The 23,198-nt window shown below is 44.1% G+C and overlaps 1 protein-coding gene across 4 annotated transcripts in view; it reads left to right on the top strand.

The window, feature by feature from the left end:
- GPR39 (G protein-coupled receptor 39) overlaps window positions 812-23,198 on the top strand; it is a 245,138-nt gene continuing 222,751 nt past the window's right edge. The window contains exons 1-2 of one of the 4 annotated variants that reach the window (XM_021074557.1): window positions 812-3,267; window positions 3,918-4,894. In XM_021074557.1, the coding sequence (XP_020930216.1) occupies window positions 4,039-4,894 (856 nt within the window). In that variant the 5' untranslated portion in view covers window positions 812-3,267; window positions 3,918-4,038. 4 annotated transcript variants of the gene reach the window in all.

Here is a 23,198-nt window from a genome sequence, read left to right as displayed (position 1 = left end):
ATTTTGGTTGCAGTTTTCTCTCTCTCTCTCTTTTTTTTTTTTTTTTTTTTGTCTTTTCTAGGGCCACTCCCACAGCATATGGAGATTCCCAGGCTTAGGGGTCCAATCGGAGCTGTAGCCACCGGCCTACTCCAGAGCCACAGCAACTCGGGATCCGAGCCGCGTCTGCAACCTACACCACAGTTCAGGCAACGCCGGATCCCTAACCCACTGAGCAAGGGCAGGGACTGAACCCGAAACCTCATGGTTCCTAGTCGGATTCGCTAACCACTGCGCCACGACGGGAACTCCTGCAGTTTTCTCTAAAGAGAAAATCTTATTTCTCTAAAAAGAAATTTTATTAAAATAAGATTGTTTTAGTGATTTAAAAAAACTTTTGAAATGGTAGTTTTATGTTCCAGTCTTCTGGTTCTGTTGTTACTTTTTAGTTATATTGTATTCTAAAGAAAGTTATCTACATTGTTATAATTTTTGAAAATTACTAAATTGTCTCTGCAGTCTAGTGTACAGCCACTGATTTTACCCTGAACCCTTGTAAACAAGGTATTATTCACTTTTTAGGGTATAAATTGTAGGTAGTTTTTAAATGAGTAAATGTTAATTTGGGCATACACAAGAAATTTAAATTTACAAATATATATATATATATATATACACGTAAGTATCTGTGTGTAAGTGTGTGTGTGTTTGTTAACTTTGGGTGCCAATGTAAGATTTTATTATTAAAAAATGAGAATTAGTGCCTTAAAAAAAGTGTGAAAGCCACTAGCCTAGATGACCTCCAAGGTTACTTACAATGTGTAAAACTTAAATATAAATTTTCGTAGACCGTAGAAAGATCCCCAAGTAGAGCTGATTTCAAAGGGTACATAAGTATTCTTTCCTCTCACTTTTCATTACTTTCCCCCCCCTCCTCTTACAACATACTAATAAAAAATCTAGATTACACAGAGCCAGGCCAGGTGTTATGCCTGTCTTTTATCAACAAGTAAGAGCACATTAAACAGTTTTTAATTGGTCCTAGGAAAAGCAAAGGTGAAATGAAAATTCAATTCTCTTGGACCTTTGTTCAAAATGCATTTTTTTCATCTCTACTGTAAGGAGCGAATTTTAATTAGCTTGATTCTCGCCATTTGGCCATGCATTTGTAATCTTTGTTCACACTTTGTGAAAGAAAAATTTGATGAAAGAAATTGGACAATAATGGAAATCTTGTCTGAGCAGAACAAATTGGAATTATCAGATACATTGCAGGATGACTGGCATGCCATGGCTGGGGAGACGCATCACAACTGGTGACTTAAAAAAAGTTCCTGTCCTCCAAATGGCACTATGCATCCTGACAAAGTCTTACTGACACAAGAGCTAGCACCCCAGAGGGGAGAGGGCTTTTGTGCCAGACCTGTTTTGAAGCCTGCTTTCAACCTTTAATTGGGAGGCCACGGGTTCTCAATGGCTTCACCTGTAAAATGGGGTAATAAAATCCCCTTGTAGCATTGTGAGGCCTGAAAGAAATGAATTGTGGGAAAGTGCCTGGCATGTAATAGGAGCTCAGAGAAGGACCAAGAGGAGCACTTCAAAGGCAGGATCAGTGGCAGGGCTAGGGGGGACTTGCAAATTTCCTGGCTTGTCTCTTCTTGAGAGGACAAAAGTGGGCAGGGCAGGATATGTTTGTGTGCTGGTGCTGGAGGTGGTGGGCTTCCTAGATCTTTTCTCAGTCAGTCTGGGACAGCAAATAACCAGAGCCTTTTGCAAGAGGAGTCCATTCCAGATTCGAATCTGTAGTTACAAAAGCTCCAAGAGTCCATGCTAACCCTGTGAGCTTTGTGGGGCAGCTGTGAGGCCATTAAGGTCACCTGCTAAGCACAGTATACCAATGAGGAAATGAGGAGTTTCCTGGCCAGCAAGTCAGTCAAATAGCATACGTGGTGGGGGGCAGAGGTGGGGGGAGGAGGTGGTTTGCAAAACATACCATTCATGGTTCTGTGGAGAGGTACCACAGAGGGAAAAGATATAGGTCTTGGCCTTGGAGCTAGTAATTTAACAGAGAAGAGAGAGAGAAAATAACTGGAGCCACATAGGGTGCTAATTGTAAAGATCCAGTGGATATACAGCCTTCCCCCACCCCCCCCTTTTCTGAGAGTGTCAAAGTGAAATATTCCTGAGATCCTCAGATTACATGCCAAGAGTTGGGTTCACAAAATACAGTCCCTGTATCTGTACGTGCATGGTTCCAGGCTCATTTTCTGAGTCCCTTCTGTGCACCCAGGATTCCCTCCCTGTTAGGGGTGTAGGTATACTCAGGGTTTGGCGGACCTGGGTTAATTTGTAAGTCTCTCCCTCACTCTTTTATGGCCTTGGGGAGGCACTTATCCTCTGGGCACCTCAGTTTATTCATCTTTAAAACAATCACATCGTGGGTAGTGGTTATCTTAATTTAAGGATGCTTTTTTTGCATCCTGTGCTAGACCCTCAGGATGGACAGATAAAGAGGATCTGTTTACTTTCTTCAAGGCAGTAGTTGTCCACCTTGAGCAATTTTACCCTTCAGAGGACACTTGGCAATGACTGGAGACATTGTGGCTGTCACTCTTAGGTGTGGCATGCAGGGGACATGTAGATGCTAAGTATTCTACAATGCACAGGACAGCTTCCTTTTCCACCCCCCACCCTCGCTTCTGATTTTAGAATTAGAAGATGAGGATGGGTCCCTCAGAGGTTTTTCTCTGGAAAAAGAGAGAAAATGTCATGATCCTTAATGCTATTTTTACACCATGGTCTTGCTGGGCTTTTGGGGCAGCCCCCTCCTGCTGCTCTTGACGTTCTGGTTACAGTTGCCTCCGAGGACACGCGTCCCACCAGGCGCATCCTGGCGGGTGTACCATCCTTATCCACATACATGTCCCCAATTAAAGACTTGCTGCCACCCCTGGAGAGGGGCCTGAGCAGTGGAATGAAACAGAAAGGAGGGAGCCTTCGCTCGACGGGTCCCCTCGGCAGGACAGCAAGACAGACCCCGAGCAGAACGCCGCCGGGAGGCGTTGGAAAAAAGCTTTTGTAGCGATCCTGTTAGCCTGCTTGGGGGCGACTTCCTGGGACAGCGGCTTCAGCCAGTGCACAGCCTGACTGTTCATTGTCATTGCCCTGGGCTGGCCCAATGGCAGGGTACCAAGAAGACTCGCTTGCTGGCTGTGCCTTGGCGGCCCCGCCAACTAGCCGGCCACCCAAGGGGATGCCTGGGTCCAACCACCCTTCCCCAAACTGGAGGTAGCCCAAATCTTTGAAGGGACCCCAGGGTAGCTGTGGCAGTGGGGGCAGGGCAGGAGAGGGCAGTCTGTCTTTCCCAGTCTGAGCCCGGGGACTCAAAGCCCGAGAGCTCACTCCAGCTTCCCCTGGGTGGGATGCGCGTGGGGGCAGACGACTACGCGGTCTCGGTGCTGGCCGCGTGGGCGGCAGGGGAGGTGGGGCCACCCGTCGCCTTGAGCTCCGGAGCCAAGATCTGGGTCGGGACCATGCCTGTGGGCTGAGTCAAACCACAGCTGGGCTGGGTTTGCGCCGGGAGCACAGGCAGCGGTAGTTAATGTTTAACTGCTGACCGACCACCCCGCCTTCAGCCGGGAGAGGGTGCTCTCGGAAGGTAGGTTTGGACAGCAAAGGCCAGGTATCCGGGAGAGGAGGGGGAGAGGAGGGGAGGGCTGCCCGGCGGAGCGCTGGGGCCGCGGAAGGAGGGGGAGGGCCTGCGCGCAGGGGGCTGCGGACTCACTGGCTGTGGCGAGACTGGAACCTCCCTCCTCCGCGCTCTCCCCGCCTCGCCCAGACACCACCCCCCAAACCCCACCCCCAGCCGAAGCCAGGTTGGGCTGCTCCAGGAAGTTTCCATGAAAGCGCCTGAAATACTAAGTTACCTTTTTTTTCAGGTGAGCTCGAGAAAGCCCTGCGCTCGCTCCAGTGAGTGGCAGCTGAGAACTTTGGGCTCCGTAGGAAGAAGGAAGGGAAGTTGGGAAGGTCTTTGGACCTTGTGGCTTGGCTGTCTTCCTCATGGCTTCACCCAGCCGCCCCGGCAATGACTGCTCCCATGTTATTGATCACAGCCATGTTCCTGAATTCGAGGTAGCTACCTGGATCAAAATCACACTCATCCTACTGTTCCTGGTCATCTTTGTGGTGGGCATCCTGGGGAATAGTGTCACGATTCGGGTCACCCAGGTGCTGCAGAAGAAAGGCTACCTGCAGAAGGAGGTGACAGATCACATGGTGAGCCTGGCTTGCTCCGACATCCTGGTCTTCCTCATTGGTATGCCCGTGGAGTTCTACAGCATCATCTGGAACCCGCTGACCACGCCCAGCTACACCGTATCCTGTAAGCTTCACTCTTTCCTCTTCGAGACCTGCAGCTACGCTACGCTGCTGCACGTGCTGACGCTCAGCTTCGAGCGCTACATCGCCATCTGCCACCCCTTCAGGTATAAGGCCATGTCTGGGCCCTGCCAGGTGAAGCTGCTGATTGGCTTTGTCTGGGTCACCTCCGCCCTGGTGGCCTTGCCTTTGCTTTTTGCCATGGGAGTTGAATACCCCTTGGTGGACGTGCCCAGTCACCGGGGGCTCTCTTGCAACCGCTCTCGCAACCACCACTCCGAGCACCCGGAGACCTCCAACATGTCCGTCTGCACCAACCTCTCTAGCCGTTGGACTGTGTTCCAGTCTAGCATCTTTGGTGCCTTCATCATCTACTTGGTGGTCCTGGTCTCCGTGGCCTTCATGTGCTGGAGCATGATGCAGGCGCTCCAGAGGAGCAAGCAGGGCACGCTGGCCGCCAAAGGGCAGCAGCTGCAGCTGAGGAAGTCCGAAAGCGAGGAGAGCAGGAGCGCCCGAAGGCAGACCATCATCTTCCTGAGTGAGTCTTGGGTGGAGGGCCTCCTGGGAGCAACCCCCACCGCCCTGCCCATGGTCCTCTTAAGCTTTAAGTGGGTGAACTTATGTTCGCTGGCACTAAAGAGGCATCAGTCTGAGCCTCTACATGTTTCTTCTCTATTTGGCGGCTTGGGTGTATGGTCAAAAGAGCACTAGACCAGAAGTCACAAGGTCTGGGTATATTCCAGAAGGGCAGCTCTGTGATGGCTGGCTGAGTCACAAAATAGCTTGGATAAAATGGAGATGATAATACCGCGATGTGAGGGTTCAGTCAGATAATACGGGACAGGTGAAAGTCCATTGAGAAAGATCAAGTTCTATGCAGATGGAAAGGAGCATCCTTATCTAGCCCATCTTTATCCTGGAGAACCTATCTCAGGTAATTAGATAGTGTTCCTGTTTTTCTCCTTTGGAGATGCATGGCTATGGGGAACACACACTCTCCAGGCTGCAACTTTCTTTCCCTAGAGTGACATTCTGCCCAAGTTTTAAGAAACTGGAGCTCTTACACACTGCCCCAAGTTGTGCTTATGTGTCCACCATGGTTGGTTTGTTCCTTATTGTAGCAGAGAAGCATGGCAGGACCAGGTGGCTTGTTTCTCTGATTCAGAAAACCTGGCTTCCCCTATTTCCTAAGAGAAGGACCTGCCTTTTATGTGACAGGAAGAGGCTGCTGCCCATTGTCAACAGCCCCCAGGCTTCACAAGAGGGGCCTGGTGGCTGCGCTTTGAGAGATGGGGCTTTCGTGGAGATACACAAAGTGTTTGTGAGCAAAGGCTTTTAAAAACTACTTTTTAGCAAAAACAAACATACAGAAAAGATACCGTTGTGGGTGTGTGAGTCAAGGGAGGGGTTGATGGAATAAATGTTTCCCCCTCTCCCAGCCCCCTTTCCAGTGTGGCATTGGAGAAGGAATAAATCATGGTGCTGTTTGTTTTGGTGTGGGAAACCTGAGTAACAGGTTCCAGGACAAGGTGTTAGTCATGAGAGAAAATGGGAAATTACTTGAAGAGAAGTGGAAACAACTAGGTCTCAGCCCAGCCCAGCGCCTGGCTTCTGGTGTGTCTGTACACCTGACCTGACTTTACTCTGTGTCTGTGCAAAATGAGAGGGTGGGAGTTGGTGGTTTTTGGATGGGCTTACTCTGCATCAGGGGCCGTGCTTTTGACTTACATTTATTTCCGTTTCATAGAAGAGGAATTTCAGGCTTAGAGAAGACCTGGTTCAAATGCATGTTAAGTGCAGCTCTCAGATTCTAACCTTGCTTCTAAGCTCATCTTGCTCACTACACAATAGGCCAATAAAAGCAACTTTATTTGGAAATCCAGCAGACTGAGAAGATGGTGAACTAGTGTCCCAAAGAACTATATTGCTGGTGTTAGAATTGAAGCTTCTCTTATATTAAAAGGGGGGCAGAGGTTGGTTGTCCCAAACTTGGCATCAGAATCCTTTCTTGCAGCTGTTAATTCAGATCACCATGTCCCTTTAAACATTCAACAAGACAAATGTTTCTTGTGCAACTTTTTGTCTCTGTATGAATGGAAAAGACTTATACATTTAAAGGCCAGAGCCTTGAGAATAGGCCATCCTGTATATTTCAGGCTATAGGCAACATTCTTGTAGCAGAAGCAGCAACAAAGGTTAAAGCAAAAAAACAAAAAAAAAAAAAACCAAAAAAAAAAAAACAAAACAAAAAAAACCCACCAAAAACGGAACCAAGGTGGAGTCAGATTTGTTCTTCCCTCTTACAAGAGCAGGGAGCTAAGTGGCCATCTGTGGCTTTTTCACAGGCTCATGGGGAAGAGAAAATGAAATAAAGTAGGACTTGGCTACTTGCTGGTGGTGTTGCAGCCTTTCTAGAAATTAGAATAAGTTATCTGTAGCAGGTGACAATGTCTAGGGATTTAGGAAGGGCACCCAACCCAACTCAGTCTCTCTCGCCCACTGGCTGCTGCCCAGAATATTCCAGGAAGAAATGGACATTGGATTTTCTTGAACATTTATTCAAAGACTAGTTCTTCCTTCCCCCATATGCCCTTAGGCATATCTTAACTTTTAGCGGTAATTTATGTTTGTTTATGCGTTAGTGTGAATGAATTTCCTTTTTTTTTTTTTTTTTCTTTTTTTCTTTGAGGGCAAGGTACTACCTCTCATTCTGATTTAGAAATGAATACTGCATTTGACTAAGGGGGGAAAAATAATTGATTTATCTTTCTGTTGTACCAGTCTCTTTAGTTTTAATTTTTTTTTTTTTTTTTTTTTTATTTCTCTGAACCAATGTCCTTTCTTCTCCTGGTGGGTATTGTACCAAGTTGAAGTCAGTATGCATTTTGTAGCATAAAATCAGAATGTCATGGACGTTACATAGAAATATATAGGAACTTGGAAATGGTCTTATCCAGTTAGTAATTGCCTGGAATGAGTCTGTTTTCGGCTGCCCTTATTCTTCCCTTCTAGTTCTATCTATCTTGTAACAAAACTATATATTAATCACCCACTGTGTTCCTGGCAGAGATTGTTGAATGGCAATCAGGTGCTCAATGTGTGATAATGTCTTGGGGGAATTTACCATTTGTATTTAGCCCATTTCCTCTGCAGTAGGTTTTCAAAGCAGTTCTTGCAAATGTCCCCCTCTCCCAATGAATTTCAAAGAGCTTTTAAAAATAGGAGTCTCACTAATTAACTCAAGTTAGAAAATAAATTAATGGAGTGAAGAGGAAGAAATCATGGCCTGCATCTATCAGATTAATACAAGGCAGTTTGCTTTGTGGGTTCTATTAAACTTATGCTTTGGGGCATTTTTAACCCAGAACAAATGAATATATAAATTGTTTACAAATCGCTGAATTTAATATAGTGATTTAGCTGTCTTTTTAGAACTTCAGTTAACAGATGTATCAAATTAAAACAAGTATTTGCTCATTTCAAACATATTTTGCATTTAATGTGAAATGTAAATGATGACACGGCCCAAGATGTCTTTGGAGCTTTGGAGGCAATAAAATAACAATTAAGGATCGCCCCCCCCCTTGTTAAAAATGCCAACTTCTGCAAAACAGAAGGGAAATTCATAAATCTACCCAAGATGAGGAAGTCTATGTGGAAAATATTAATTTTCCTTTTGGCATCCTTTGCTTTTGAGTCTTGGTCTCGTGGAGGTGCTGGGTTGGTGAAAAATGAAAACAAATTGGGAACTCTGGGAGAGAAAGAGATGCCAAGACATCTCCTAGTTCTCAAGCAGTTTTCAGGAGAAAACAATAATAATGTGAAAGAAAGTACGCATTTCTGGAAACATGCATGTCACCGTTGTCAGCTCAGTGAGGAAACAGTACTAGAGTTATTTCTTTTTGCAAGGTCACAGCTAATGTGGCTTGTCCCAGGCCAGAACAGAGGTTGCTGGTCTGTTTGTGTTCCTGCCTCTTCCAGAGGCAAGGAGTGGTTGGTTGCATTTGACTCTTTATTCCTTAGATGTTGAGAATATGCACAATATGCCTTCCTTTCAAGAGGGTTTTCCAGGCCTTTCCTCTTATCTATTTGAACTCTCATGTAGAGTTAGTTATTCTCAATGCGTGGGGTACCCAGGCCCATGGACATTCATGTTCGTGTCTGTTGCACATGAGGCCTTGCTGGCCAGATGGCACCCGCTCCAAATGCCACAACAGAGTAGTTTGAGTTGTAATTTGTAACTTTCGAGAGCATAAGATGATTGAGACTAGGTTTTGGCTACCTCCCAAAGATCTGTAGGGTAGCAATTGGCTTTCAGCCATAGTTATGAAGAAAAATTTGTTTTTTACAGAAAATCATGAAATTGCAACATTGAGGAAACAAGAGAGAAGCCTTAGGACTCTATACTAGGTACACTCTTCTGCATTCTGATTTGCTCTCTTGAGTCAGAGGGAAAGGGAGGGGGCCCTGTAGAGGGATGGGAGTTGATCATGGAGACTGTCTTAAGTGTGGGCTTTGCCCATTATGTGCATTTGGATGGAAAAAAGATGGGACTTGCTACTGCACTTCTAAAAAGAAGATTGACGTATATTTGGATATTTGTAGGATGGGCCAGAGAGACGGAAAGAGATCAGAATCACATCCTCTGGATTTTCAAACCCTAGATGTGAGGTCAAGTGATGTGCTTCTGTGAGAGAGACAGGAAGCTGAGATGATGTTGACAGCAGATCCTCTTTATCTGAGGACAGTCAGTACCTGAAACAAACTCTCAAAGTTAGTTCCTTAAAAGGGATCAAAAATTTCCTGTGAAAAGAAGTGTGATTGGGACCTCATTGTGAAAAATTTTTATTGTGAAAACTATGAAAGGAAATCTGTCTCGCATTTGAACAAAAATAGGTTCCAACCAAATGTTAATTCTTAAAATATTTTTTCAGAAGGAAACAAGTGCTTTTTGGAGGATGTGGTTTTTCTGACAAAGCTGGGTATGATAACCATTGTGTTTGAGTTTCTAGAGCAAGATTATTAAGAAGCTTTCTCCCAGTAGCTTCTCTTAGTTCTTTGGTATTTCATTTGTCAATTTTCCATTCTTTCAGGATTAACTGGCCTAATTCGGGCAGCTCTTCATTTGTCAGCAACTTGTCATTTAATTCATGTGTTTCTCTTTCATTGACTTCTAAAATTCAGCACCCTGTGTGCAGGCCATACGCAAAAATATAATTAGTTAAAAATCAATCTCTATACCCTGGCGTATATCAACTGATTACGTGGAAATGAACACCTTAAGACACTTCTTAAAGTGCCCCAAGAATTTTTAAATAGTTGTCTTCCTGACTAGTTTAGATACTGGTCTTAAATCCAGTTTATGTCATTAATTTTCTGTGATGTAAAGGGTTATGCCAACTCAGTCTCTCAGTCTCGCATGTTTTAGTGTGAGATGTTATTTTGATTCAAATATTTTATTATGTCAGGAAAAAAGTTTTGCCTCAGATTTTTGGGTCAATGCCTCTGTTCTCCTCCCTTTCCTGGGGTCGATGTGGCTGTATAAATGGTGTTTCATGTTTATTTTTCGATTTGTCACATCTGTCACAAATTGCACGTGTCTTGTGATCACCCTTGCAGACAAACGCAAGGATGCTGCTTTATTTTTGAAATCAGGCTGCCCCAAAGATTGCATTTCTCTGTTGGAGAGATGCATCGTTCCCGTGGAAGGGGATAATGGGAATCCTGGTCCTCATTCATTCTCCAGCCTGTTCATCTGTCTTAGTTGCATGCCCCATGGAGCTGCCAAAGTGTAATAAGGCAGCAGAGGCCTTCAGTGAGCTATGCATTCAGCTTATTAATGCTAAAACCACTCAGAGTAAAAGCCATTCATGTGTAGAGTTAGCACAAGAAGTAGAGTATCGAGGGTGTCAAGGAGTCCTGCCTTGCCCCACTAGACGAGGTCCTCTGACCTACTACTTGGATGGTGCTATCATCTCTCTTCACCTTTTTCTCTACCCACTTCCCATGATGCTCTGCAGCCCTGGGACAGCCCCTCCATCTTTACTCCTTGACTGCGTCCTGAGCACTGGAGTGGAGTCTGGTTACTACTGATCTGTAAGTTCTTGTCAATAGATGTGTTCAGCCTTCCCTGGGCCCTGCTCTTTGGTGGTACATTCCTCTGCAGGGACCTTCAAAGAGCTTGAACTCCTGGAGTCCCTTTTCTACTTTGTTCCCATCACGTCTGCACATCTGAGGGACCTTGCCTGAGCATGTCATCACTGGAGGAATGGCTGCATATGCCCTTGCCCAGGCTCTTCTTCATTCTGCAGGCACTGGGATCTCATCGATAGCCCCAGCCCCATCCAGTTCAAGTCTGATCGTGGCTTCCTCTGGCTCTTAGGTCAGGGATCAAAATCCTCACTAAAAAGTCCTTGAGGTCAGTGGCCACTTCAACATCATGGGTGCCATTCTCCTATTGGATTAGTCTGGGGCTGCCATGACACAATACCACTGATGGAGTGGCTTAGGCAGTAGACATTTATCTTCTTACAGTTCTGGAAACTAGAGATGTGAGATCAAGGAGATGGCAAGTGGTGGTTTCTGGTGAGACTTCCTTGGTTTGCAAATACCAGGCTTCTCACTGAGTCCTCACGTGGCCCTTCCTCTGGGGTGGAGTTGGAAGTGGGGGTAAAGGGGGGGGTGCGAGGGGAAGGGAGAGAAATAGAGGAAGTCTTGTGTCTTCCTTTCTTTATAAGGATGCCAGTCCTATTGGCTTAGAGTCCCACCCATATGACCTCATTTAACCTTAATTACCTCCTTAAGGCCCCATTTCTAAATACTATTACATTGGGGGTTAGGGCTTCAACATATGAATTTGGGGGACACAGTTTAGTCCATAATACCCTTTAATTGCTCTGTCTCACTCCCCCTCTTCAGTTCCTTCAGTGGACCATGGCCAGATACTCTCTTACCACCAGGCTTTGGCACATGTTGTTTCTCTGCCTGAAATGCTTTTCTGCCTTATTGCATGCTCTACCTGACCTCACCAGCCCCCTCACCAAGTTAGCATCCTCAGATCTCCCCTGGGAAGCATGGCCCATCCTCCTTGACTTGATTAAACCTCCCTTGAAACAAGACTCAAGTTATAATTTTACATTTAAGGGTGATGGATGTTGGCCTTCATTCTAATTCCTTGAGGGCAGGAGCTCGTCCCAATTTTACTCCCCACTGTCCTTCATCCTAGCATGATGCCTGGCACACAGAAGATGTTCAGTGTATATTCATTGACTGAATAAATACATGAACACACCTGAGCTTAGAATTGGGAAATGATGCTGTTTTCCCTTGGGCATGTGTTCCTGGAGAAGTTTATCATTCCTCAGATTTTTTCTTCCCCACAGAATATGGAGCTCCCGGGCTAGGAATCAGATTGGAGCTGCAGCCGCAAATTAAGCTGCAGCTGCGGCAATGCTGGATCCTTAACCCACTCTGCAGGGCCGGGGATTGAACCCGTGTCCCAGCCCTCCCGAGACGCTGCTGATCCTGTTGTGCTACAGTGGGAGCTCCCTCAAAATTGTTCTCATTAACCCAAATCTAAAGATGCTTTCTTGAAAGGAAACCGATTCTTCCTAGGCCTCTGAAAAGTCAAGCCATCATGGAAGACATGTTAAGATATTATCTTCCTGAGCAAAGGAACAGCCTGTGTTAAGCAGCGCCTGAATATCAGCTTTCACCCTGTGTACCTGCCAGAAGTACCCATGAAACAAAAGTGATTAGGGTGTTGTTTAACAGTCCTTGTTAAGCTGTGTTTAACCAGGTGATAATGCAATGCCACAACTCCAAAAATTATTTCTTAGCAGTCCTTTTCACCCTTTGTTGACAAGGGAGTCCTCAGGGTAATGGAAAGAGAATGCAGTGGGGGTGGGGGTGATCTTTTGAAACTATTCAACCCCTAAGTTTTTATTTCCCCCTTAAATGGCACTCAACTTGCAGCCATCTCCCTCAAGTCTTAACCATAGGGCTTGTTGCCCCAGGAAGGAAAAAGCAGGTACTGCCTCGTACAAAAATATTGTTTTCAGTTTTGAGCCCAGAAGCTGGATTTCTTGGCCTCTTTGGCCAGGCTGTTGTTTTGAAAGCCAGGTTTTGGGAAGGGTGCAAAAAGAGCACTAAGCTTCATAGCTCTGCCTTTAATGTCCCGGTAGCTTGGGGGACTGGATCAGCCACCACATAGCCAGTTCCGGATAAGACCATAAATGGGGCTGACATTTCTCCTTGGCAGCCATTGAAGTGTTTTCAGGGTTGAGGCAGCACAGTTAAACGTGTGGTGCTGCCCCTGGGGTGACAACATTTGTGGCATTGCACTTGGAGTCAAAATACAGGCCTGGTCATGTTCCCAGAGTGGAAGAGACAACCTTTCACTGGGATACAGTCCTGGTAAAGCCGCTGATGCCAGTGAGCTCTTCCTGCCATCACTCAGGCCTCTGGCTCTTGGTTTTTCCTGGTCTTGCTGTAGCTGCCGCCTTCCATGGCCAGATAATGACCCCGCTTCCATTTGGCTCCTTGTGAGTCCCTAGCATGGAGACCCCAACTATCCCCTAATCGTGTAAGCTCTGGGTGAGCAGATAGGTCCCAGGAGTTGAGCAAGGTTGGAGTCTCTCTAATTCATCTCCAGTGTGCAATGGCCTGCTTGTTCTTCAGTGACAGTGTCAAGTGTCCCCTTCTTCCTGGAAGCTTTCCTCCACTGATCCTCCTGTAAATGATGAGCCATCTGAGACCCTGTTTCTCAGATGGGGTCACTCTGCAAACTATTCTTGAGGCTCCCTGAGGTCAGGGACCTTGTATGCTCATATTCTTCTCTTTTGGGTGGGGGGTACAGAAGTAAATATTTATGGAATAAGAAACCGCAACAAATTACAATTTTTTTTCTTCTTCTTTGGCCACCTCTGCGGTACATGGAGTTCCCAGGCCAGAGATCAGATCTGGGCCACAGTTGTGACTTGCACCACAGCTATGGCAGTGCCTAATCCTTAACCCACTGCACCGGGCCAGGGATTGAATCCACATTCCAGTGCTCCAGAGACGATGCTGATCCCATTGTGCCACAGCAGGAACTCTCAAAATACAAATTTTAAACACTGCAAATACCACATGCATCGCATGATCCAGAAATATAGCATGAAGTTAATATTAATTAACTGCCTAATGCACCTCTACAAAAAAACTCTTTTCCCCATATTAGTTTGCATGCAACTTGATAGCCTTTTCCTATAATGTAGTTTTTTCATTAAAAAGTAATTTCTCAAACACAGTTAATTGAAACTAGTTTACATGATTGATCATTGGGATACATAAAACATATGATTCCATATGCAGATGTATTTGCCTTCATAGTACTGCTGCAGATTCCTGCCCTACAATTCAAGAATCCTGATAAATTTTATTTGACATCACTTTAAAAAAATTTAAAAAGTGTATGGTATGTTTATAATTGTATACGCTATACTATCAACTGTGTTTCAGACAGGAAACACTTTTTTTTTTTTTTTTTTTTTTTTACTTTTCTGGCTTGCTTTTTAAAAAGTTTTTATTGAAATATAGTCGACTTACAACGTTGTGTTAGTTCCAGGCATACAGTAAAGTGATTCAGTTATACACACCCACGTATTCTGTTTTTACATTCTCTTCCATTATAGGTTATTATTATTATATTATATTACATTCTCTTCCATTATAGGTTATTATATACAAGATAGTGAGTTCTCTGTGCTATGCAGTAGACTCTTGTTGGTTATCTGTTTTATAGATAGTAGTGTGTATATTTGAATCCCAATCTCTTAATTTATCCCCCCTCTCCTTTGATAATTTGTTTTCAGATTTCTTCAAGCTTTCCTACTGGGCTCGGGACGCAGTGGCTGTGAGCTGCTTAGTAGGTGCAGGCATTTAGAATTCTCCGACAGGGGCTGCTGCCCGGTAGGGAGGAGATGGCTAAAATAAGATCCTCTGGAAATACTTTGGCTCCACCTGCCTTTCCTCTCTTTCTCTGTGGCAGGCAGAAATCTGAGAGGGCTCCTGAAATTCCAGAGCCCTGGTGTACACTCACTCCCACTATTCAATCAAATGCTAATCAAGGTGTTGCAGGGAAGGGATTTTTGAGAAGTAATTATGTTCCGACCTTAAAATAGAGAGATTTTTCTGTGGGCTTCATCAAGTCACAAGACCCTTTAACTCTGGGTCTAGAAGTCACAGACAGGGACCATCAGAGATTCAAATCACAAGAGGGGTGAAGTTCCCTTGTGGGACAGCAGGTTAAGGATCCCACATTGTCACTTCAGCAGCTCAGGTCACTGCAGTGATGCAGGTTCAATCCCTGGCTTGGGATCTTTTTCTTTCTGCAGTCAAAAAAAAAAAAAAAAAAATTAGTGGGGGTGGGATGTAAGAGAAAATTCTCTATTGCTGGCTTTGCAGAATTGGGGGACAACTGGTGGGGAGTGTAGGAGGCTTCTAGGAGCCGAGAGCCAGCAAAGGAATGGGGATTGGAATGAGCTGAGAGATGAACATCCAGAGAAGAACTCAGCCTAGGCGATACAGTAAGATCCTGAGCAGAGATCTCAGCCATGCCAGGTCTGGGGTTCCGATCTGTAGAACTGTGAGCTAATAAATAGATGTGGGTTTAAGACACTAAATTTGTATTAATTTGTTGTGTAACAATAGAAAGCTGATATATTCCCTGAACTCTGAGAAGGGGGCTAAGGTAGACACATGTCCTGCCTTAGTTATATTTTCCAAGCCTAATCTCTAGAAGCTTCTCTATGAAAAGTCCCATGTTCCAAGAACTATACATCTGGACCAGTCATGCCTGGAATCACCCACCATTTATTAAACACCTGCTGAGGCTCAGTGATGAGGAAATTTACCAAGATCCAGGGCATCATGGATTTTCTCTGGACTTTTAGACTCTTATTTGGGGAATTCAAAATTTGTGGGCCTGGAGTTCCCCTTGCAGCTTACAAGGTTAAGAACCAGGCTGCTACTCATGAGGGTGTGGGTTTGATCCTTGGCCTCACTCAGTGGGTTAAGGATCTGGCATTGCAGCAAGCTGCAGTGTCAGTCTCAGATGAGGCTTGAATTCAGTGTTGCAGTGGCTATGGTGTAGGCTGCAGCTACAGCTCTCATTCAACCCCTGGCCCGAGAATTTCCATATGTTGCAGGTGTGGCCCTAAAAAGAACAACAACAAAAAAACTTGTGGGTTTGAGTCCCACCAGCTGGAATTTTGAACCCATGGCTACCTTGGTTGTCAAAGAGGAGGACTGTGGTGAATTCGTCTTGTAATTCACCCTCTGAGTCACTCTTTTTCCTCAGAGCCTGGCACTTAGAAGGTGCAGAGTGAAAGTTTGGTGAGTCCATGAATGTCTGGGCAGCTTTGCTGCTTCCCTGAACCCTCCTCACCAGAAAAGAGAGTGCCTTCATCTTTGATCATTTATCATCAAATGAAAAAGTGGAGTGGGCGTTGGGAGCCAAACCCATTGCTGTAATCACGTCTGAGTGAGAGAGATGTCTCAGGCTGACGCACTTTCCCATTTTTTTAGGTTCTGCTTTCTGCCAATTGAGAAACTTGACAAAATCTTTCCTGTTTGCACTTCCTGCATGTAAGAGCCATTCTGGCAGACAGGAGCCGTTCAGACATCCCAGCACACTGCTTAATGCATCTCAAGGGTGGCTGGGTAGTTGGGGAGCCATAGCACTACCAGAATCTGACAGATAGGGATCAGGAGGCTGAAGTATGAATTGCTTTTGTACTTGTAAATGTCTTACTATGAAACCAAAGGCATGCAGACATGGGAGTCAGGCCTGGTTAGGAAAGATGAGGTTCATTGAATTTGTAGAGAAAAGCCAATCCTCTTTCTCTAACAAAGGGGAAAAAAATCCAGCTTACCTTAGAAATAAAACACTGCACCCAGAGTGTTGGGGTAGAGTCAACGTCGTTTGGTTTCTGGCTTTATATATTATCATTCCTTGGAGGAAATGATCTGAGCAGAAACAAAGCTTTCTGGGAAATTTATGGGTCGACTTGCCATGTGCTACAATGCTGAAGGATTAAATATCGCATTGAACTGACAGTTACGTATTTTGTTTATTTAGAGGACAGCCAATGCGTTGTCACTGTTTTTCAAGTTCAAGTTTGTCTTGACAGGGGAGGTAAGTAAACTGGTGATTGAGGGTTGCTTGCCAGAGGTGAAGAAATCTTATGTAGAAGTGGGCTGTTCTCCTTGGGCCTGGGGTTTTTCTTGTTACTTGAGAATCTCTTGAAGGCTCCCTTTCTCCAGGAAGCCTCCCAGGGCTAGGTTCACCTTTCATTTAAAAGCTCTTCATTCATCAAATATTTATGAGAGCCTAAAATGTGCATGGTAGCATTTGGACTTTAGAGCTCAGTAAGCTGTTTCTCCTCTTCGAGGAGCTTAATATACAAGTATATCAAAGCATAGAGGTGGAGCCTTAAAGAAAGAAGCCTAGAAATACCCTTGATGGAGATTCCCATTGTGGCTTAGTGGTAATGAACCCAAGTAGTCTCCATGAAGATGTGGATTTGATCCCTGGCCTTGCTCGGTGGGTTAAGGATCCTGCTTTGCTGTGGCTGTGGCATAGGCTGGCAGCTGCAGCTCCAATTCGACCTTCCATATACTGAAGGTGTAGCCCTGAAAAGCAAGCAAACAAACAAAACACAAAAAAGCCCTCCAAAACCCTTTATGAAGAGTAGGGGAGGGGGGTGGTTGTTTATGAGGTAAACTGGTTCTGGGCACCAGAATTTTTAAAAGCGTGGTTAACTGGACGTCACTCACTGCAGAGATGTTCTCTGCAATCTGATATTCACCTTCTGGTCCATGGAACAGTAGCATCAGCACCACCTGAGGGACTAAAATACAGAGGATTGGGCCACACCCCCTACCCACCGAATTAGAATCTGCATTGCTAGCCTGTCCCTGTGATTTCCATGCACATTACAAGTGTGAGGAGTTCTGGAGTTCTCTGGTGGCCTAGTGGTTAAGGATCTGGTGTTGTCACTGCTGTGGCGTGGGTTCGATCCCTAGCCTTGGAACTTACACATGCTGTAGGAGTGGACCCCCCAAAAAGTGTGAGGAGCTCTCCTCTACAACTTTTGGAGGGGATTCTTTAACTCAAAAAGAGTAGAAAAGGATGAATTGGGAACAACTAAACATGTAGTAAGAATTAATTTTAGCTGTAATAAGAACTCTTTGTAGTTGTGACAAGTGGGAATTTCCTTCACGACACTTAGGCACAAGAAACTTCACGTTATTTAATTTAATTTAAATTTAATTTTTTTTTGGCCACTCCTGAGGCATGCAGAAGTTCCTGGGCCAGGGATTGAACCTGTGCCACATAAGGGACAATGCCAGGCCCTTAACCTGCTGAGCCACCAGGACACTCCAAACTTCACATTATTTTTTAAAAAGAAACTTAAATCAGGCTCCAAACGTCTGTTTGCAAGGTGGCAAAAATTTCATCTCAGTCAAGTCTGGGAGAGATGTCTCCTTCCTCATGTTGTTTCAAGGAGATTTCCCCTTCCTCATTAAATTCAGAGGCTTATGAGGTGCCCAGAAAATGAAACATTTGGTTCTTCTTTCAAATAGTTCCGTTCAGAGTACTTCCTTTTGTTCCTTCTTTTCTAGTCTTCTGCTACCAAGCCTGATCAGGATGCTGGAACCAAGCCAGTAAAGAGACTGGCCTTTAGACCTCATCTCTGTTCCTTGTAACATCACCATCATGAGGGCATAATTGTCCTTGCTTTTCGGGACTGCCCAAGGTCATTACCCATGGAGGCTGGAGCTGGGATCTGACTCTGAAGTCCATCTTCTTCCCTTAAGCAGAGAGTTGGGCTCTTAGAAGAGGATGTGCTCCAGCCAGAGGACTTATAGGAGTGGTGAGGAATGGGAGGGAAGAAACCACAGTGCCAAGTCTGCTGTACATTTGTCTTTTAGGCTATCTGGCAGCCTTCAAACACCTTTCTTATACTGAGGGATTTTCCTTCTCTTTTTCCTTCCAGTTTTATTGAAATATAATTAACATACAGCATTATATAAGTTTAAGTACAACAGCGTAATAATTTGACTTATATACATCATGAAATTGTAATTAGTAAGTTTAGTAAGCATCCATTATCTTGTGTGTGTGTGTGTGTGTGTGTGTCTTTTTAGGGCTGTACTCATGGCATAGGGGTTGAAATGAAGCTGCAGCTACTGCCCTATGCCACAGCCACAGCAACTCAGGATCAGAGCCACATCTGTGACCTACACCACAACTCATGGCCACATCTGTGACCTACACCACAACTCATGGCCACATCTGTGACCTACACCACAACTCATGGATCCTTAACCCACTGATCAGGGATCAAACCCACATCCTCATGGAATACTAGTTGGGTGCGTGATTGCTGAGCCATGACGGGAACTCCCCATCATCTTATATAGATACAAAATTAAAGAAATAGAAAAATATTTTTTGCCTTACCATGAGAACTCTAGGATGTACTCTTTTAACTACTTTCATATATAATGTACAGCAGTGTTAATTATATTTGTCATTTTGTACATTACTTCCCTAGTACTTATTTGTCTTATAACTGGAAGTTTGCAACTTTTAACTACCTCCATCTGATTTCCCCTCCCTCTCCTCCTGCCTCTGGTAACCAAAAATCTGATTTCTTTTTCTCTGAGTTTGTTTGTTTTGCAAGTATAATAGAGTGACAACACTGTGTTAGTTCCTGGTACATAACATAGTGATTTGCTATTTCTACACGTTTCAAAATGATCACATAAGTCTAGTTACCATCTGTCACCATACAAAGATATTGCAAAATAATTGACTATATTCCCCATATTGTACATTTCGTGTCTGTGACTATTTTTCTTTTCTTTTTTTTTTTTTTTGCAACTGGAAGTTTGTACCTCTTAATAACCCTTACCTATTTCTCTCTTCCCCTCCTGGCAAACACTTGTTTGTTTTCTGTATCTATGACTCTGTTTTGTTGTGCTTGTTCATTTGTTTTGTTTTTTAGATTCCACATATAAGTGAAATCATAAGGTTTTTGTCATTGTCTGACTTATTTTGCTTAGCATAATTCCTTCTAGGTTCATCCATGCTGTCATAAATGGCAAGATTTCATTCTTTTTTGTGGCTGAGTAGTACTCCATTATGTAATACATTTATATATAGGCATATCTTCTTTATGCATTCATCTATTGATGGGCACTTAGGTTGTTTCCATATCTTGGCTGTTGTAAATAATGCTGCAATGAACAGAGGTGCTTATATGATTTTAAATTAGTGTTTTTGTTTTCTTTGGGTAAATACTCAGGAATGGGATGGTAGTTTAGGATAGTATGGTAGTTCAGTTTTTCATTTTTTAAGGAATATTCATACTATTTTCCATATTGACACCACCAATTTAATTTCATACCAACAGTGCTTGAAGGTTCCCTTTCTCCACATTCTCAACACATGTTATTTGTTGTCTTTTTGATAATTGCCATTTTGACAGATGTGAGATGATACCTCACTGTAGTTTTGATTTGCATTGCCCTGATGATTAGTGATGTTGACCATCTTTTCATTTGCTTGTTGGCCATCTGTATGTCTTCTTTGGAAAAATGTCTACTCAAGTCCTCTGCCCATTTTTTAATTGGGTTGTTTGCTTTTTTACTGTTGAATTGTACAAATTCTTTATCTATTTTAGATATTACTCCTTATCAGATATCTCATTTCCAACTATCTTTTCTTATTCAGTAGGCAGGTGTTTTGTTGATAGTTTTTGTTTTGTTGATAGTTTGCTTCTCTGTGCAGATTCTTTTTAGTTTGATGTGGTCTAATTTGTTTATTTTTGCTTTTGTTTCCCTTGCCTGAGGAGACAGATCTAAAAAAAATATATAATGGCTGATGTTAAAAAGCAGAGTGACTATGTTTTCTTCTAGAAATTTTATTGTTTCAGGTCTTACATTTAAGTTTTTAATCCACTTTGAGTTTATTTTTATATATGGTGTGAGAAAGTAGTCCGGTTTAATTCTTTTGCGTGTGGTTGTCCAGTTTTCAAAATATCATCTATTAACAAGCTATCCTTTCCCCATTGTATATTCTTGTCTCCTTGGTCATGGATTAACCCATAGATAAACTCATAAAAGTGGGAGTTTATTTCTGGGCTCTATATTCTGATTCATTGATCTCTATGTGTCTGTGTTTGTGCCTAACATATTATTTTGATTATTGAAGCTTTGCAGTCTATAGTTTGAAATCAGTAAGTGTGATACCTCCAGCTTTGTTGTTCTTCTCAAAATTGTTTTGGCTATTCACGGTCTTTTGTGTTTCCATAGACATTTTGCAATTATCTGTTATAGTTATATGAAAAATGCCATTGGTATTTTGATAGGGATTTCATTGAATCTGTACACTGCCTTGGGTAGTGTGGTTATTTTAACAATATTAATTCCAGTCCATGAGCCCAATATATCTTTCCATCTGTTTGTGTTATCTTACAATTCCTTTCATCAGTGTCTTTTTTAAAAAACTGTTTATTTTACTTTAAGGGAGAATTGCAATGAATATATATGTATTTATTTATTTATTTATTTTGCCTTTAGGGTTGTACCTGGGGAATATGGAGGTTCCCAGGCTAGGGGTCCAATTGAAGCTATAGCTGCCGGCCTATGCCACACCCACAGCCACACCCACAGCAGGATATGAGCCCAGCTGCAAGCTACATCACAGCTCATGGAAACTCTGGGTCCTTAACCCACTGAGCAAGGTCAGGGATTGAACCTGCAACCTCATGGTTCCTAGTCAGATTTGTTTCTGCTGTACCACAATGGGAGTCCCTCATCAGTGTCTTATTACAGTTTTCTGAGTATAAGACTTTTACCTCCTTGGATTTATTTCTAGGTATTAGAGACTTTTTGATGCAATTGCAAGTGGGACTGTTTTCTTAATTTCATGTGTCCATGGCGTGTGGTGCAGGCAGGGAGGCAGTCTGAGAGCTCAGATGTGGAATGGTACTGGCACTGTACTGATGATGAATAGACAGGTTGGCCATGAATGGTCATGGTCAAGAGGGGTATTTGTCAACCCTGCTATACATCAGAATCACCTGTGAATGGGCGTTTCCTGGTGGCCTAGTGGTTAAGGATATGGCATTGTCACTTTGTGGTTCATTGTAACTTCTGCGGCATGAGTTTGATCCCTGACCCAGGAACTTCCACATGCTGTGGGCATGGCCAAAAGGAAAAAAAAAAAAAGGAATTACCTATGGATCATTCAACAATGCCCCACTTCAGTCATACCTAAATCTTTTTCTTCTTCTTCTTCTTTTTTTTTTTTTTTTTTGTCTTTTTAGGCCCGTACCCATGGCATATGGAGGTTCCCAGGCTGGGGGGTCCAGTCGGAGCTGTAGCTGCCAGCCTACACCAGAGCCATAGCAACACAGGATCTGAGCCATGTCTGTGACCTACACCACAGCTCATGGCAACACCGGATCCTTAAGACACTGAGCAAGGCCAGGGATCAAACCCACAGATGCTAGTCCGGTTGGTTAATCACTGAGCTACAGCAGGAACTCCTAAATCTTTACCTCAGGGGCGGGATCCTAGGTATCAATACCATTGAAGTTCTGTAGGTGATTTCAGTGTGGGGCCTGGACTGATGTGGGGGAAGAGGGAGTTGAAAATGTACTCTGAGCCTGGCCTTGGAGACCTTGTTCTTGGTGGCTATGCCAAGGTTCTTTGACCTCAGGCCTCAAAACCTGATCCTGACTTATTAAAAAGGAAAAAGGAATTTTCTGGAAATGTAAAGAGTAGCTCACAGAGTCAGAGAAAAGGCTGAAGAACCATATTTTCCAGAGAACTAGGGGGATGAAATTCATGAACGTTCCTGCCTGGGCTCTGCTGTCAAGGAGACATATCAGTTTTAGTCATTTTCCCATCTTTGCTGTCACTGCATTTAGGGTCAAGTTCCCAGGGGTGTTACCCTTCTTGGACTGGTTGAGGTTGGGTGTCCCCTCCCTGGGGAGGCTGAGAGTAGGGTGGTACAGTGGACAGTGCCAGCAGGACTCCAGGCAAAGAGGGGTATGGTCCCTAAAGGAGATCTGCTGCTGTGACAGAGGCGAGAGCAGTAAGACAGACCCCCTGCAGGGCCTTGTCCCACTTGGCAGTGATGACCTCATGGCTGAGTTTCTTCATGTCACATGGCCTCCCCTGTACCCTAGTCCTTTCTCTGTGGTTCTCTCTCTGTATTCTGTTCTTTCTCTTGATGAATTTCCCTTGGTGATATTTCCCAGGGGTCAGGTTATCTTGCTGTGGGATCCACTTAGAGGGATGGCAAGGAGGGACCAGCTTCAGAGCCTCCTCTTTCCAGAATGTGTCTGTTGGGAGGCTGATTAATGCCAAACCCATGAGATGCTTTTCCTGCCTCGGAATCTGACTTATTCACCCAGATCACTAACCAGGTATTCCATTGGGGCTTTTCATCACCACAAAAATCAGTTTCCCACTGAACTTTGGCATGGAGGACAAAGGTCTCCAGCTATGCCCAGGGGCAGATGAACCATCCACTTCCTTGGATATTTTCCAGGTGTATTCCTGTGATATTGGCCTCAAGCCAGGCAGGCCTCTTTGTTTCAGATATATACCCTACCTTTGATGCCAAGGAGGTTTACCATTGCAAATTAGGGAATAAACGAGGGGCATTCATTGCCTGCTAGTCATCCAAAAAGTTATTTCAGAAAGAAAAAAACAGCAATTTGTGAAGGGTTTTGTTTAGCAACTGTTTGGGGTCATTTCGAAACATCAGTGACACTTCG

This window comes from Sus scrofa, chromosome 15 (genome assembly GCF_000003025.6).
Source record: "Sus scrofa isolate TJ Tabasco breed Duroc chromosome 15, Sscrofa11.1, whole genome shotgun sequence".
NCBI classification, from domain to species: domain Eukaryota; kingdom Metazoa; phylum Chordata; class Mammalia; order Artiodactyla; family Suidae; genus Sus; species Sus scrofa.
Note: the sequence above shows the minus strand (reverse complement) of the source record. Positions and strands in the feature narration are given on the sequence as shown.